This window comes from Pezoporus flaviventris, unplaced genomic scaffold, assembly GCF_033815535.1.
Source record: "Pezoporus flaviventris isolate CSIRO_AGI_PZ_B2104156 unplaced genomic scaffold, CSIRO_AGI_Pfla_v1 ptg000107l, whole genome shotgun sequence".
In the NCBI taxonomy this organism is placed as follows: Eukaryota; Metazoa; Chordata; class Aves; order Psittaciformes; family Psittacidae; genus Pezoporus; species Pezoporus flaviventris.
In genome coordinates, this window is record NW_026892655.1 from 1,580,866 (window position 1) to 1,593,080 (window position 12,215).

The window sequence follows — 12,215 nt, forward strand, 5'->3', positions numbered from 1 at the left end:
GCCTCTGGTTTCTGGTCGGGAACGGGGGGAATCGCCTCGGTCTTGCACTTTTTTGCACGCGGGTTGATGGTGAGGAGGGTGCTGGATGCTAATGGGCAGCCCCGGCTTTCTGGGCGCTGTTTATCGTCCTTTAAGAGAGGGGAAAACAAAAAGCGGGGGTAAAAGTGTTTAACCGTCAGAATAAAGACAAAAAAAAAGTGCTTGGAGGGAGTTGAAAAGAGCCCCCTTTTCCTCCGTCTTTCGGTTGCAACGGAAAACCGCAGACGGGTCTCTAATGCGGGTATTTCACAGTCGTGCAGCGACATTAACATTCAGCACACGGATCCCTGCAGCAGGAATGAGATGGGTTTGAGTGTGAAGGAACGAAAACCCATTAGAAACCGAAAACTGTATTAAATTTCAGCTGGGAAAATGGAAATATGTCTCACTTGGATGTTTACTTCTGTAGATCAGCGCAACCTCCCCCCTTCCCCCCCCAAAAAAGAGCGATTTAGTTGCTGTTTAGGGAATATTTCATCTCAATGGCACTTCCCGAGCGCCGTGAGCCCCATCCATGGCCAGGCTGCTCGCAAGCAATAAACCTGGTTCGTCTTTTCACGCTGTAGTTTATAAAAAGCAATTAAGTCCTGTAGCAAAAAAAAAAAAAGATAACACCGATTCCGGTGGAAAATTAATTCTATTTTGCCTTTGTAACACTTCTGATGGACCGAAAAGGCGTTTTCCTTGCAGGCTTGAGAGTAACGAATTTCATTTTACTATTTATTGGATGTCAGTACCATGAGGAGTTTTCCCGTGTTGCTCGCAGGTCTAAAAGGACACTGTGATGTGCAGCAGCACACAAAGATCGCGTCTTCTTAGGGTTTGAAAACATAAAACCCATTTGAAAAGGAAAGAAGGGGTGAGAGGCAGAGCTCCCTTTTACATCGTATTTTAGTTTTGGGCTCAGATTCGGAAACAAACGGAGCGAGGACATAAAAAAGCTGTACCTTTAATTCGGCTGAAGGAGAAGCAGGGAAAGGAGGGAGCAGTCTGAGGTCCCCGTTAATGACATCCCGTCAAGATGCTTGTAAGCCCCAAGAATGTTTACAACGTGGGCTCAAGTTCAATGACAAAATCCTTTGAAGGGGAAAGGGGAAGGGGGGAAAAAGGCAGCAGCCCAGACACTTTGTGCGGTGGGCATGAACTTGAACAAAGGAAAGGAGTCAAAGGCTGGGAGAGGGGGGAGGCGTGAAGGAAGGGCTGGGAGAGGTGATCCCACTGCTGCTGCCTTCTGCGGGTCTTAGGTGGATCCGTGGTGCGTTTTGATTTATTCTGGGGAGAGGAAAGGAAAGGTTAGGAGAGGAGGGGAGATGAGAATGGGAAGAAAAAAGATTCCGATGTGGTTTGTGCCTCACCTCGAGGCACGCTGGTGAATGAAGGTGACTGTCCAAGGGGCTCTATTTTAAACACGATTTTCTTATATCACCAGGAGCTCCCAGGGGTCCTCTGCCCGAACTTTGAGGCTGCTCTATCCTAATTTTGGGGCTGCTCTGCGCTAAGTTTGAGGCTGCTCTGCCCCAGGTTTTGGAGCCTCTGCTTTAAGTTTGAAGCGGCTCTGCCCTAGGTTTTGGAGCCTCTCCGCCCTAAGTTTGGGGCTGCTCTGCCCCAGGTTTTGGGCTGCTCTGCCCCAGGTTTTCTGAGTTTCAAGTTCAACGGCAAAGGGAGGGGGCGGGAGCCTTCACCTGGCCCAGCGGCCCCCGGCAGCGGCTCCTTCCCGGCGTTTTACGAGGATGTCGGGCCTTTCTCGCCCTTTGCTGAGGCCGCCGTGTAAAGGTTTTACAGCTCTCCCCGAGACTCTCCTCCTCCCCTTCCCATCTGCATTTTCCTCTGTGGATTCGGGGCTGGAGCTGGGAACGGGGGTGGGGGCAGGGAGGGTGTCGCGTCTCCCAATTTCAGCCCAATTTCCCGTTGGGCAGGGATCCTAAGTGGGCTGGAGGTACCTGGGGGTTTCCAGGCGTCCCAGTGCGGGTTTGGGGACATCGGGGGAAGAGCTCCAGACGGGGGGAAATGAAAAGATGGGGAAAAGAAACATCAGCTCACTAAAAGAATTAACCCTTATCGTGCCATAGAGGGCAGCTTCAGGAGGAGCATCCCTTTCCAAACCCATGAACAGGCCGGGTTTATTCTGAAGTCGACACGGGCATGGGAGACCACAACCGTATTTCTTTCCTTTTATTAAATTAGTTGCTTTTCTTTGAGGGATACCCAAGGGTCTTTCTCCTGCCCGGTAAAAACGCTTCTGTTCTATGACCTCTACAGGCACACAGAAATCAGGGTGAGAAGGTTCATCAGTGGTAACACGGGGGAAGGCAAGCAGGTTTGGAGCTTTTCATCTACCCCCTCCTTCAGGAAAACCAGACGAACATCCCCAGCGCTTTCCAGCGCCGGTGCCGCCGGGATTCGGGGCCGGGATGCTCCCACAGGGACAGAAATAGAGGAAATAAACCCTGATTGTTTCAAATCCGAGTGGTTCGGGGCAGGGACAGGAGGTTCCCAGTGCAATTCCGCGCTCGCATCCTCCCTTTTCCTCCTTTTTGGGGGGAGTTTTTGCTGCATTCCAACAGCCCCAAAGACTCCTTCGGAATGGGGGCGGGATTGGATTTATTGCGTCTGCCCCACTGCCCCTGCTTACGTCACTGCTCGGAAAGCTCAGCCCGAGCGCCATTGGCTGTTCCCCTCCCAGAGCTTCTGGCGTCATGCGTGACGTCACGCGGGGAGGGACCCTCTCCCAGGAGGGGAATAGCTGCACCCTGGGGTGCCATCGGCACCTCCTGCAAAGCGCAGGGAGAAAATAGCGGGGGAAGACGGGGAAAAACGGGGGGAAAACGGGGAGAAGGCGCCTGGCTTTTCTCCCCCCGCCCCGGTGGGAGCCAGAACCGGCCCAAGCCTTGAATACTTAATAAATACATCATTAAACTAGAGCAAACCCACTATTTAAAATGCTCATACATCATTAAACTAGAGCAAACCCACTATTTAAAATGCTCATTACTTGGGGCAAGTTGCTGAAAAGAAAAGGCAGCAAAAACATAAAAGGCGATTTTTTTTTGTTTGTGGAACGAGTGGTTTGGAGCTTATTCGCTTTTTGAGAGGCTTCTGGGGGCTTTTGGCCAGGTTTAACCACGCTGCTGTTGCAGGGACGCTGCGAGCCGACACATCGCTGCCTTGAAACGCCGAGATATTCAACAAAGGGATTTATTTGCGCAGCTGTAAATAACCCGACAGAGCAGAGAAAAACGCGTGTTCGAGTGTAGTCACTTTTCACCCTATTTATTCCGTTGAAAAGGATGACGACGCTTCTTAATATTAACCAAGATCATTTTGTATTACACGGGGATTACTCAGCACATGCTACGACGCGTATAGCTATAATTCCGTATTAGTAGGAGAAGGGAAATGTGTGTACAAATACACGTATATCAGCACAAACGAAAGCGCGTAGGGAATTATACCGATTGCATTTACCTGTATCAAAATATAGGCACGAACATACATATAAGTGTGTATATGTACGTATGAAACACGTTTATATACACCTCGAGCTGAGTATATATTTATATCCGCACATCCGGCACTACATCGCGTGGCTACGTGCATACCTTCGGGTATATCTAAATACACCAACACAAATATCGTCTATGAGAAAAGGTAAAATAATGCGTATTGCTAAATATGCGCATACCTATATGTGTATTTTATATATAACCGCGCCTTCCTGGACGTGTCCCTGCGGGTACGCAGATGTCGTGCCGCGTTTATGCGGCCAATTCTCACGTATGTTTCCGGATACGCACCCGCGCTGTGTTTATTCTCCTTTAGACGCGCATTTTGATACGTCTGCCTGGATTAAGGGGATTTTTGAAGCTCGTTTTCCGCTTCAAGTACGGCTTTTGGTTGCTAAAGACCAAATTCCCTGTGACCCCCGTTCTCATTCCCTGACAGCGCCGCTCCCGCCGCACGCAGGCGAGCCGGGAGTTGCGTTTTGGGGTTAATTCATGCAATTAGGCCAGTTTTTCCTTTTCTTTCTGATTTTGATTTCTGAGGATGCTGTTCAAACCAAAGCGGTGTCAGAGGCACGGAACACGACGTGGCAGCGGCGCTGTAAGGCAAGAGCAAACTGTACAGGGTCCTCTGCGTGCAAAGCGGGCGGGGATGGGGCACCTTCCGCAGGCGCCCCACTTTCGGGGGTCCCCACCAGCCCCCCCGGGAGCAGGGGGAGCGGTGCCCAGCGCTCAGCGCTGCCCGGGCGGCTGGAACGGCTCAGCCCTCCCCGGCCCTCCTCGCTCCCGTCAGTGACGGTGCCGGAGCCCCCCGCGGGGATGGCGGCTTGGGGGGCAGACGGGGACCCCTTCGGCGCTTGCGGTGGCCGCGTCCTCACGGGGTGCTGCTGCTGCTGCTTTTGATTTTGGCGACGACCTTTTTCTCTTTGACCCGCCTGTTCTGGAACCAGATGGTGATCTGCCGCTCCGTGAGGTTGGTGGCGGCCGAGATCTTCCTCCTCTTGTCGCGGGTGATGAACTTGCTGCTCGCGTACTCCTTCTCCAGCTCCCGCAGCTGCCCTTTGCTGTAAGGGACCCTCTTCTTGCGGCCCCGGCGGAAGGAGCAGCCGTCGGGGGGCAGCTGCCCGGCGGAGTCTGAGCGTGGGGAGAGATGGGGCTGAGCATGTCGGGGGTCCCGCGCACCCCGCACCCACCCACCTCCCACCACTTTTCCTCCCTGCCCCATTTCCTCCCTCCAGCCTCCTGACAGGGGTTAAATTAAATTATCCCCATTGGTATTTAAAGGTTGCTTTTCTTCCCGGAATTCATTTATTTAATGAATAATCCAGGTATTGGTAAAAGACCGAAGTGGGCGAAACCCGCGTAGCACCCGCGTAATACCCGCGGCCTCAGCCGAGCAGAGCGGTGGTAGTGGTCCCCCCGATCACGGCCCTGCACGGTGAGCCATGCACACCCCTTACCCCCTCTAAAGCAGCCCCATTCCGAGGTCTGCCCTGGCCCGCAGCGGCTGGGATCGTGTCTGGAGCCGGATAGTATCACCATCTGCACCGGGATAGTATCACTATCACAACCCGGATAGTATCACCATCTGCCTCCCTGCTCGGAAGGTGAGGAGCTGCAAAGGGCAGCGTTAATCTAAATGGTTGTTTTGTGAACCCTAATTCGGGTTCCTTCCTAAGCGTTACCGGGCGGCAAGAGCAGCTCCCCAGAAGGTTATTTAAAGCCTTGGTCCCTATCTCCCCCCACACGAAGGCTCCGCACCCCCTTCCCAGCCCCCGCACCGGGTCGTTACCTGCAAAGGCGGATTTCAGGAGGTACCCGGCCTGCCCCTGCTCTTTGGGGCAGTACATTTGGCTGCTCCAGCCGCCGCCCAGAGCCCACGGCTGATGGTAACCGTCCACGGGCAGCAGAGTCTCATGCCGGGCCTCCCCCGGGCCGCCCAAACCCGGCACCACCGACACGTCCAGGTAACCGGCCACGGGCTGGTACGGGGCCCCGTAGCCGGGGTAGAAGGCGAACTCAGCGGGGCGGCTCTGGAAGTCCTCGGCGCCCGCGGGGGGTTCCAGGTATTTCTCGCCGGGGAAGGGGGCCTGGGCCGGGCCGGCCTTGAGGGCGCTGCGGGCTACGCGGCAGGAGTAATAGCCGCTGCCGAAGTATCCGTAGGGCAGCGGAGCGGCGGCGGCAGGGCCCGGCGGGACGGGCGGCGGAGGGGCGGAGGCGGGGCACGGCTTGGGCGGCTCGGCCGGGCCCTCCGCCGGGTACCCGGGGTTCATCCCGGCGGGGGGCGAGGGGCCCCCGAGGGCCGGGGCGGGAGGTGGCAGCACCCCCCTGCCCTGGCCGCCTGCGAAGCCGCCGGCTGCCAGGAGCCCCTCGAGGCCCGGGGGGTCGCGGGGCTCCGGGGGCTGCATGGGGGGCGGCGCGGGGGCCGGGGCATGGGGAGAGCCGGTTCGACAGCGCCCGGGCACTGCCCGAGGGGGGTCCCCGGATCTTTTTAAAAGGCTGAGAGCTGCCGAGAGCTGCCTTTCCCCGCCGGGCTGCCCTGACGCAACGGTGAAGGACTGCCTCATTGGCTGCCGAGCGGGGGGAAAAGGACGGGGAAGGAGGGAAGAAAACCCACGCCCCCCCCCCAAAACCCCTTCAGCCCCAATAAACCCCGGCTGCAGAAATTGCGAAAATACTTTTATTGCGATGGGAGGAGGAGAAGAGCTCCCCCCCCCCCGCACGTGACAGGCGGGAACACGGGAGGCGGCTCTTGAGCTGCATCTGATGGCGTGAACGACATCTTGCCCCCCCACACACCCCAAAGGGGGCAGAGGTGGGGGGGGGGGGGGTGAGGGGAAGGAGGGGAAGGAGATGGGGGGTTATGAACGGCGCGGAAGAGCAGTCCCCAGTGGAAGAATCCGGGCTCAGATTAACCCCCGTTTCTTTGCTTTCTTTCCTTCTTTTCTGTCCGGTGTGGCCCATCTTCTCACGCTGGTCCGGGGGCTTCTGCCCTCGGAAAAAGCCCGGTCAAGCCCTTGGACACCCCCCCCCCCCTTTCGGCCTTTCTTTCACCCCACTCATCGTCGTGCAGCCCCACTTTCAGCTGCCAAAGGCTGAAACCTGAATCCTTGGGGAGAGGGACCGGGCAGGGTCCTAAACCAAGGAGAGATGGGAAAGGGGGTGATCGACACCCAGAAAACAACTGCAAAAGGGGGGACACACACTCAAGCTGTTTGCACACAGCTATTGCCCCGTACGGTGCTGGCACGGCCGTGGGCCGTGTCTTCAGGTCAGCGTGTGTATCCCTGCTAAGCGGCATCCCAAAGGGAAAGAGGTTGGGAAAGGGAAGTGGGAAAATAATACACCACCTTTGGGATCCAGGAGCACCGGGCAGGTGGAGGCACAGGCAGAGGGGACGGACAGACGAGGCGGTGAGGGGCTGTTTGGGACAAACGCACTGAGGCCTGTGCTGTGGGCATGCTGAGAGATTATTCAGGTACGCGGGGTTTCAGTCGTCTGTACGTATGGTACAAACACAGAATCGCCTTTCTCGACCCCTTTTCTCTCTGTTTTTCCCCCAGAATCCTTGTCCAAGGGAACGCTTTGCCCCCGAAGGCAGCCTGGGCTCGTGCGTTGCTTCCTTCGTGCAAAGAAGAGCGGAGATTTCTGCCTTCTGATTATCAAAGCGCAATAACCATTCTCCTTCTGCTACATCTTTTGGCCACCAAGCCAAAGACCCGTCCGCCCCGAGGAGTCGCCACAGGGGTGACGCTCAGGGCCAGAAATCCCCATGGAAAAAAGAGGGGTTGGAAGTGATCGCGAAGCTCGCCCAGGCGGGGAAAAACCCCGTTTCGCTGCGGGAGGAGCTGCCTCCCAAAACCCCCTCTTCAGCTCCTTTCAGCCCCCGGGGCTCTGCTTTGGGCTGTTTCGGCGAGATCCGCCCCGACCTCTCTCCCAGGGAAAGGAATAGAGGAATAAATCACATCCCGAAGCTGCATCCTCTCTCCTCGGCCCTTCTCATCAGCTAAAAATCTCGGTGTCACCGAAATCGACGATTATCTCTTTTCTGAAGGGAAAGAGGAAAACCCCAAACAATTCCATGGTTTGGATCCCTGTGTTTTCAGCCTTCACCTTTCCGATCTCAAGGCTTCTTTCTTCCCTTCCCGCAGTTTAACGACTGCACTCCCGCTTTGATGCCCTTTTGATTCCCCTGCCCTCTCCCCATTTGCTACCCCCAGCGCTGGGGCTCGGCGGCCGCGACGGGCGGCCCCTGTTTGCCGACGGGGCCGCCGCTCCCCTGCGTCTCACCCCGCTTCCCCCACGGGCTCGATCCGGAGGTCAAGGCCAAGTTGAAAGTTAAGAGCCTGTTGACTTCGGGGCTTCGCTGTGGCCGTCGAGGCCGCTCTGGCCCCACGGAGCCCCCGCAGCGGCTGGGAGGGCTTGGGCTTCGTAGGGAGAAGCTCCCGAGATGTCCCGGGTGGAAGCTGAGCGGGATCCGCGGAGAGAGCGACTTGCTGCTGGCTTTCCCGGTAGTTTATGTCACTTCATTTCCTTTTATTCATATATATATGTATATATATTTACCCAAACGGGAAGAAAAGCACGAGGAGGAGCCGTATCCACCGGCGGGCACGGACACCCCGATAAAAGAGAGGACGGAACAACCGATTTATGGAAACACGAATTTATTCCGTTTCTTACGGCTGCAGCCACCGGAATTTGGCCCCGCAGGAGCAGTGTTGGGGATTGGGGGGTATAATTCACCTTTTTCATCCCCCAGAATCAAAACCGCCTCTGCGCTTGGGCTGGTTTATTCAGAGGCATTCCCGAACTCCGAGATTCCAGCGTACCTCGTGCTTTTAAGACCGCGCTTCCCTTCAGTTCAGCTCCTTGATGCAGGAAATTTCGAGCAGGCGCTTTTTTTTTTTTGCTATGGAAATCATTTAAAATGCGATTTCCAAGCTGATCTTAGGATTTCCGTTCTTTGACACTTTAACAGGGAATATTTTAGGTAATAATTCAGGTCACAATAAAGGGAGAGGAACCGGGTTATTTTAAAGGGGAAAAACCTGTTTTCTTTTACCAATTCCTCTTTCGATGTTTGGGCTTAAAATCACCAAATGCTCTTATCAGTTCTCAGTGATTCTTTTATTATATTCTCTATAGGACCCATTTAATATTTATCCCATCTGGAATGGAAAAAAACAAGCTGCGGAAAAACTTCCTAGCTTCTTAGTCTCTGATTTTTTTTAAGCAATTGAATTTGAGGCTGAGGTTACAAAATAAAAGGGAGGAAAATAAAGCCACCCTCAAAACCAACCCAAACCCCAAAGCAGTTTGAAGAGGGTGGAAAAAAATAATTGGAACTACTTAAAGACTTGGCGTTTGGAAATAATCAATTGTTGGAAAATTGAATTCTGGGTCTGGACGGGAGCCCAGCTCTTTGGTCGCTGATTCTGGCAATATTTCTGGGAAGAAAGACTCAAATAAAGGCGAGCATTTTGATCTTTCCTTTCTTTTCTTTTCTATCCCTTTCACCGCCGGCCCCTCCTTTCCCACCCCACCGGCATCCCCGGAAGATGTAGGTGCGAATATTTCTCTCCCTGATGCCTGGAGAGCCGCAATCCGAACTTTTACAGCGCGTTTCTCGTGGATCCTTTGAACGGATCAGCTGGCATGGGAACAGAGAGCGTGGCCTGACTTCTCTTTGCTCTTTTTATCCCCGCTCTGTGCCGGAGCCCCGGCGCCGCAATCACTGCAGCGCACTTCTGACACCCCCTCGCTTTTTGGGGGGTGATTTCAACCTCGGGCTGTTTGATTTAACCCGGTTCTCGCCCACCCTGCACCTTCCAGGTTTCCTCTCCCCTCCCCAGGCTTGGCTGGAGGCTCCTTCCTCGCCGCTCATTTCCTTTCTGAGAAGCCGGGAGGGCCGCGCTCCGCCGCGGGTGGCTGCTGTGCTGTTCCCGGGCTCTCCAACGTGGAACCCCCAGGTTGGGTCCCTCCCTTCTGTTCACCAAAACGGAAAACGACATTGCGGGGAGCCACGGCAGCTCCCCGGAGGCTGCAGCCCCTTGGTGCCCTCCGCTCCCAGCCCCAAATCCTGCTGCTCCCTTGGGAAATGCCCCTCCGTGAGCCCCCTTCCCACCTCCTGCATCCTCCCCTCCGGCCCCAGCCTCCTCCGGCCCGAGCTCCTGGGTAGGGAGGCTGAAACGCGTCATTTCACTCTACGTGCACCGTGCACTGTGCCTGTGCATCCCATCCATCCCACCCAGCGGGAGCAGCCCTTTTGCCTGAGCCTGTTTCCTTATAGGCGCCGAGCCCAGCAGCGTGCGCCCATCACTGCACGCACCAGGGTCTGCCTCTGTGTTCCCCAAGTTCCTGCCCAGCCAAAGCAATTTATTTCAGCTGTTGTGGGAGAAAAGGGGAGTTGCTTTGTGCTTGGCTTTTAAGCCCTGGTTCTGATGTTTAATTCCTTAGGAGACATCAGGATCCTTTGCTCTTCCCTGCTGCTCCCTCCTCCACTCATGGGAGCCTGAAGCTGGGTGTGGGTCATGCAGGCAGTGAGAGGGGGAATATCTTAGACGCATGCATGGAGGGGCCGCCTTTTGGGTGAAATCAGGAGGATTTGGAGCCCTGTACTCAAAAGTGTGCTCTGCAAAAGGTGAATCTGGTGGTACCTGGGAGAGCCTAGAGGTGGGACCCAGGAGAATCACCTTCCTTCGTAGCATAAAGCTATAGGTGAGCCCCTGCTCCAGCACAGCTCTGCTGCTCTCCAGGGGTTATTGCTCTTTGCTGGTCTCTGGCAGCTCAGCCCTAGGGCAGGAATTCAAACACAAGGACTTCATGTGTTGGACCGAGCCACTGATGGGGTGATCACCATTGAGGATCAGGCCCTGTCAGCTGGCACAACTCATGCCCTGTGCTCAGGGAAGCCTCGGCTCACAAATCATGGCAAGACAAGAGATGGGTGCTCCTAGTCCCAGGCTGCGCATAGCGGTGCTCAGGCCAGCAGGATGGTACCGAGGTCCCCAGGCCAGTGGGGACCACTGCAGTGGGGAATTATGCCTCGTGCTGCTCGTGGCAAAACCTCCCCAGGCCCTTGGGGACCAGAGGTTTCAGCATGTAAAATACTGGGGATCTGATCCTCCTCGGGGCAGCCACAGAGAGGAGGAAATGGGGAAGGGCCCCATGGAGGTGCCCAGGGTGCAGCGGCGCTGCTTTTCTGGCTGAATCCTGTGTGTTTCCCACCTGCACTGCAGGGAGAGGTCTGTGTGCACCTAAAAACTGGCCCAGTGCTCCATTCAGGGCGCCCAGAGAGGCGGTGGCTGCCCCATCCCTGGCAGTGCTCAAGGCCAGGTTGGACACAGGGGCTTGGAGCAAGCTGCTCCAGTGGAAGGGATCCCTGCCCGTGGCAGGGGTTGGAGCTGGAGGAGCTTAAGGTCCTTTCCAACAGAAACCAGGCTGGGATTCTATGATTCAAGGATTCAGGGTTCCTCCACCTTCCACCTCCCGAGCCTGGTGGTGGATCCCTAATGCCTAAAAAGGGTTACCTGATGGTGCAGGCTGGATTTTGCATCATCCAGGCAGAGCAGAGACCACAGCAAGCGTGTTGGGACACTTTGGGATGAACACATCGCCTCGACATTGCTACAGCCACTGCAAGAGGGTCCGTGCATTGCCCTCACCGCTGCTGCTGCCATTGCCAGTGCCTGGGGAGGTCTCTCTGCCCACTGCATTGTGGCTGAGGATGATGCCCAGTGAGGACAGGAGGATGCAGCATGGGAAGGCATCGAGCATCACACCCAGCCCATCCCAGAGCTCTGCTGTGCCCTGGACTGCAGCACTGTGGGGGACAGGGAGAGACATCCCCATCCTGGAGGAGTTCAATGGGATTTCACACATTTCTGCTTCTTCCATAATCGAAGGGATGAGCGTGGGGTCTCCTCCCAGTGCCCCCCCCCCAGTCTGAGATCCCAGTTTAAGGTGGGAATAGCGATGGGGAAGGGCTGAGACCAGCGGGTGCCGGGGGGGGGGCAGCAGGGATGGGGGGTCCAAAGGTCGCTCTTTCTCCCCCCTCCACCCCTTTCCTTATTGCAGGGGCGGCGGCTGGGGCCGCCCGAGGCCGAGGCGGGTGGGGAGGAAGGCGGAAGGGAAGGAGGCGGCCGGGGTGGGGGGACGGATACGCAGCCGCCTCCCTTCTCCCTTCCCGGGCTGCAACCGGGGCTCGGGGGGCTCCGGGGACCTGAGCAGCTTTTACCCTTCAATGGAAACCGAAGTCCTCCAAATCCAGCTATTTCCTGCCATTTCCAAGGCTAAATCGGCAGCTTCCCCCGCGCCACCTTCCCGGGGGCCAGGACTGATGCCGCGTTAATATGCTTTGGGGATAAATGTGTTGCTGGGACTCAGTTGAAAGCCCAAACGTTGCTTGCCAGAATGGTGGAGACAATAACGGCAAGTATTAGTGGATGGGTGAGTGAATCGTTTGTTTTCAAGCAGTGCCAGACTACATTAAGTCCCACGCGTGAATACCGTGGCGGGATCGTTGCTTCACAACAGCCATCGAATGCTTTGTATTCTGCTTTGTGGAGACAGAATTCCCCCCCTTTCCCAAGGGCAGAGCACAGGGAAGAGCCCGTCACCCCGGTCCGACGTTCGGGACGGCTTTTCCTCCTCCCGATTCCTTCCGAAGGCGGC

At 56.0% G+C, this 12,215-nt stretch overlaps 2 protein-coding genes across 2 annotated transcripts in view; one reads left to right on the forward strand and one right to left on the reverse strand.

The window, feature by feature from the left end:
• ATP5MC1 (ATP synthase membrane subunit c locus 1) overlaps window positions 1–12,215 on the forward strand; it is a 254,377-nt gene that overhangs the window by 210,107 nt on the left and 32,055 nt on the right. The gene's annotated exons all lie outside the window — the stretch shown is intronic.
• HOXB13 (homeobox B13) lies at window positions 4,414–6,106 on the reverse strand. Its single transcript, XM_061477543.1, has 2 exons — window positions 5,332–6,106; window positions 4,414–4,673 (listed from the first exon to the last, which is right to left on the reverse strand). The coding sequence occupies exons 1-2, from the start codon at window positions 6,104–6,106 to the stop codon at window positions 4,414–4,416; spliced, it is 1,035 nt and encodes a 344-aa protein (XP_061333527.1).

Coding starts and splice junctions, on each gene's coding strand:
- HOXB13 (XM_061477543.1), bottom strand. CDS start 6,106: ATGAGGCAGTCCTTCACCGTTGCGTCAGGGCAGCCCGGCGGGGAAAGG. Junction 4,674..5,331: donor CCTGAAATCCGCCTTTGCAG/GTAACGACCCGG, acceptor CCCCACGCTCAG/ACTCCGCCGGGCAGCTGCCC.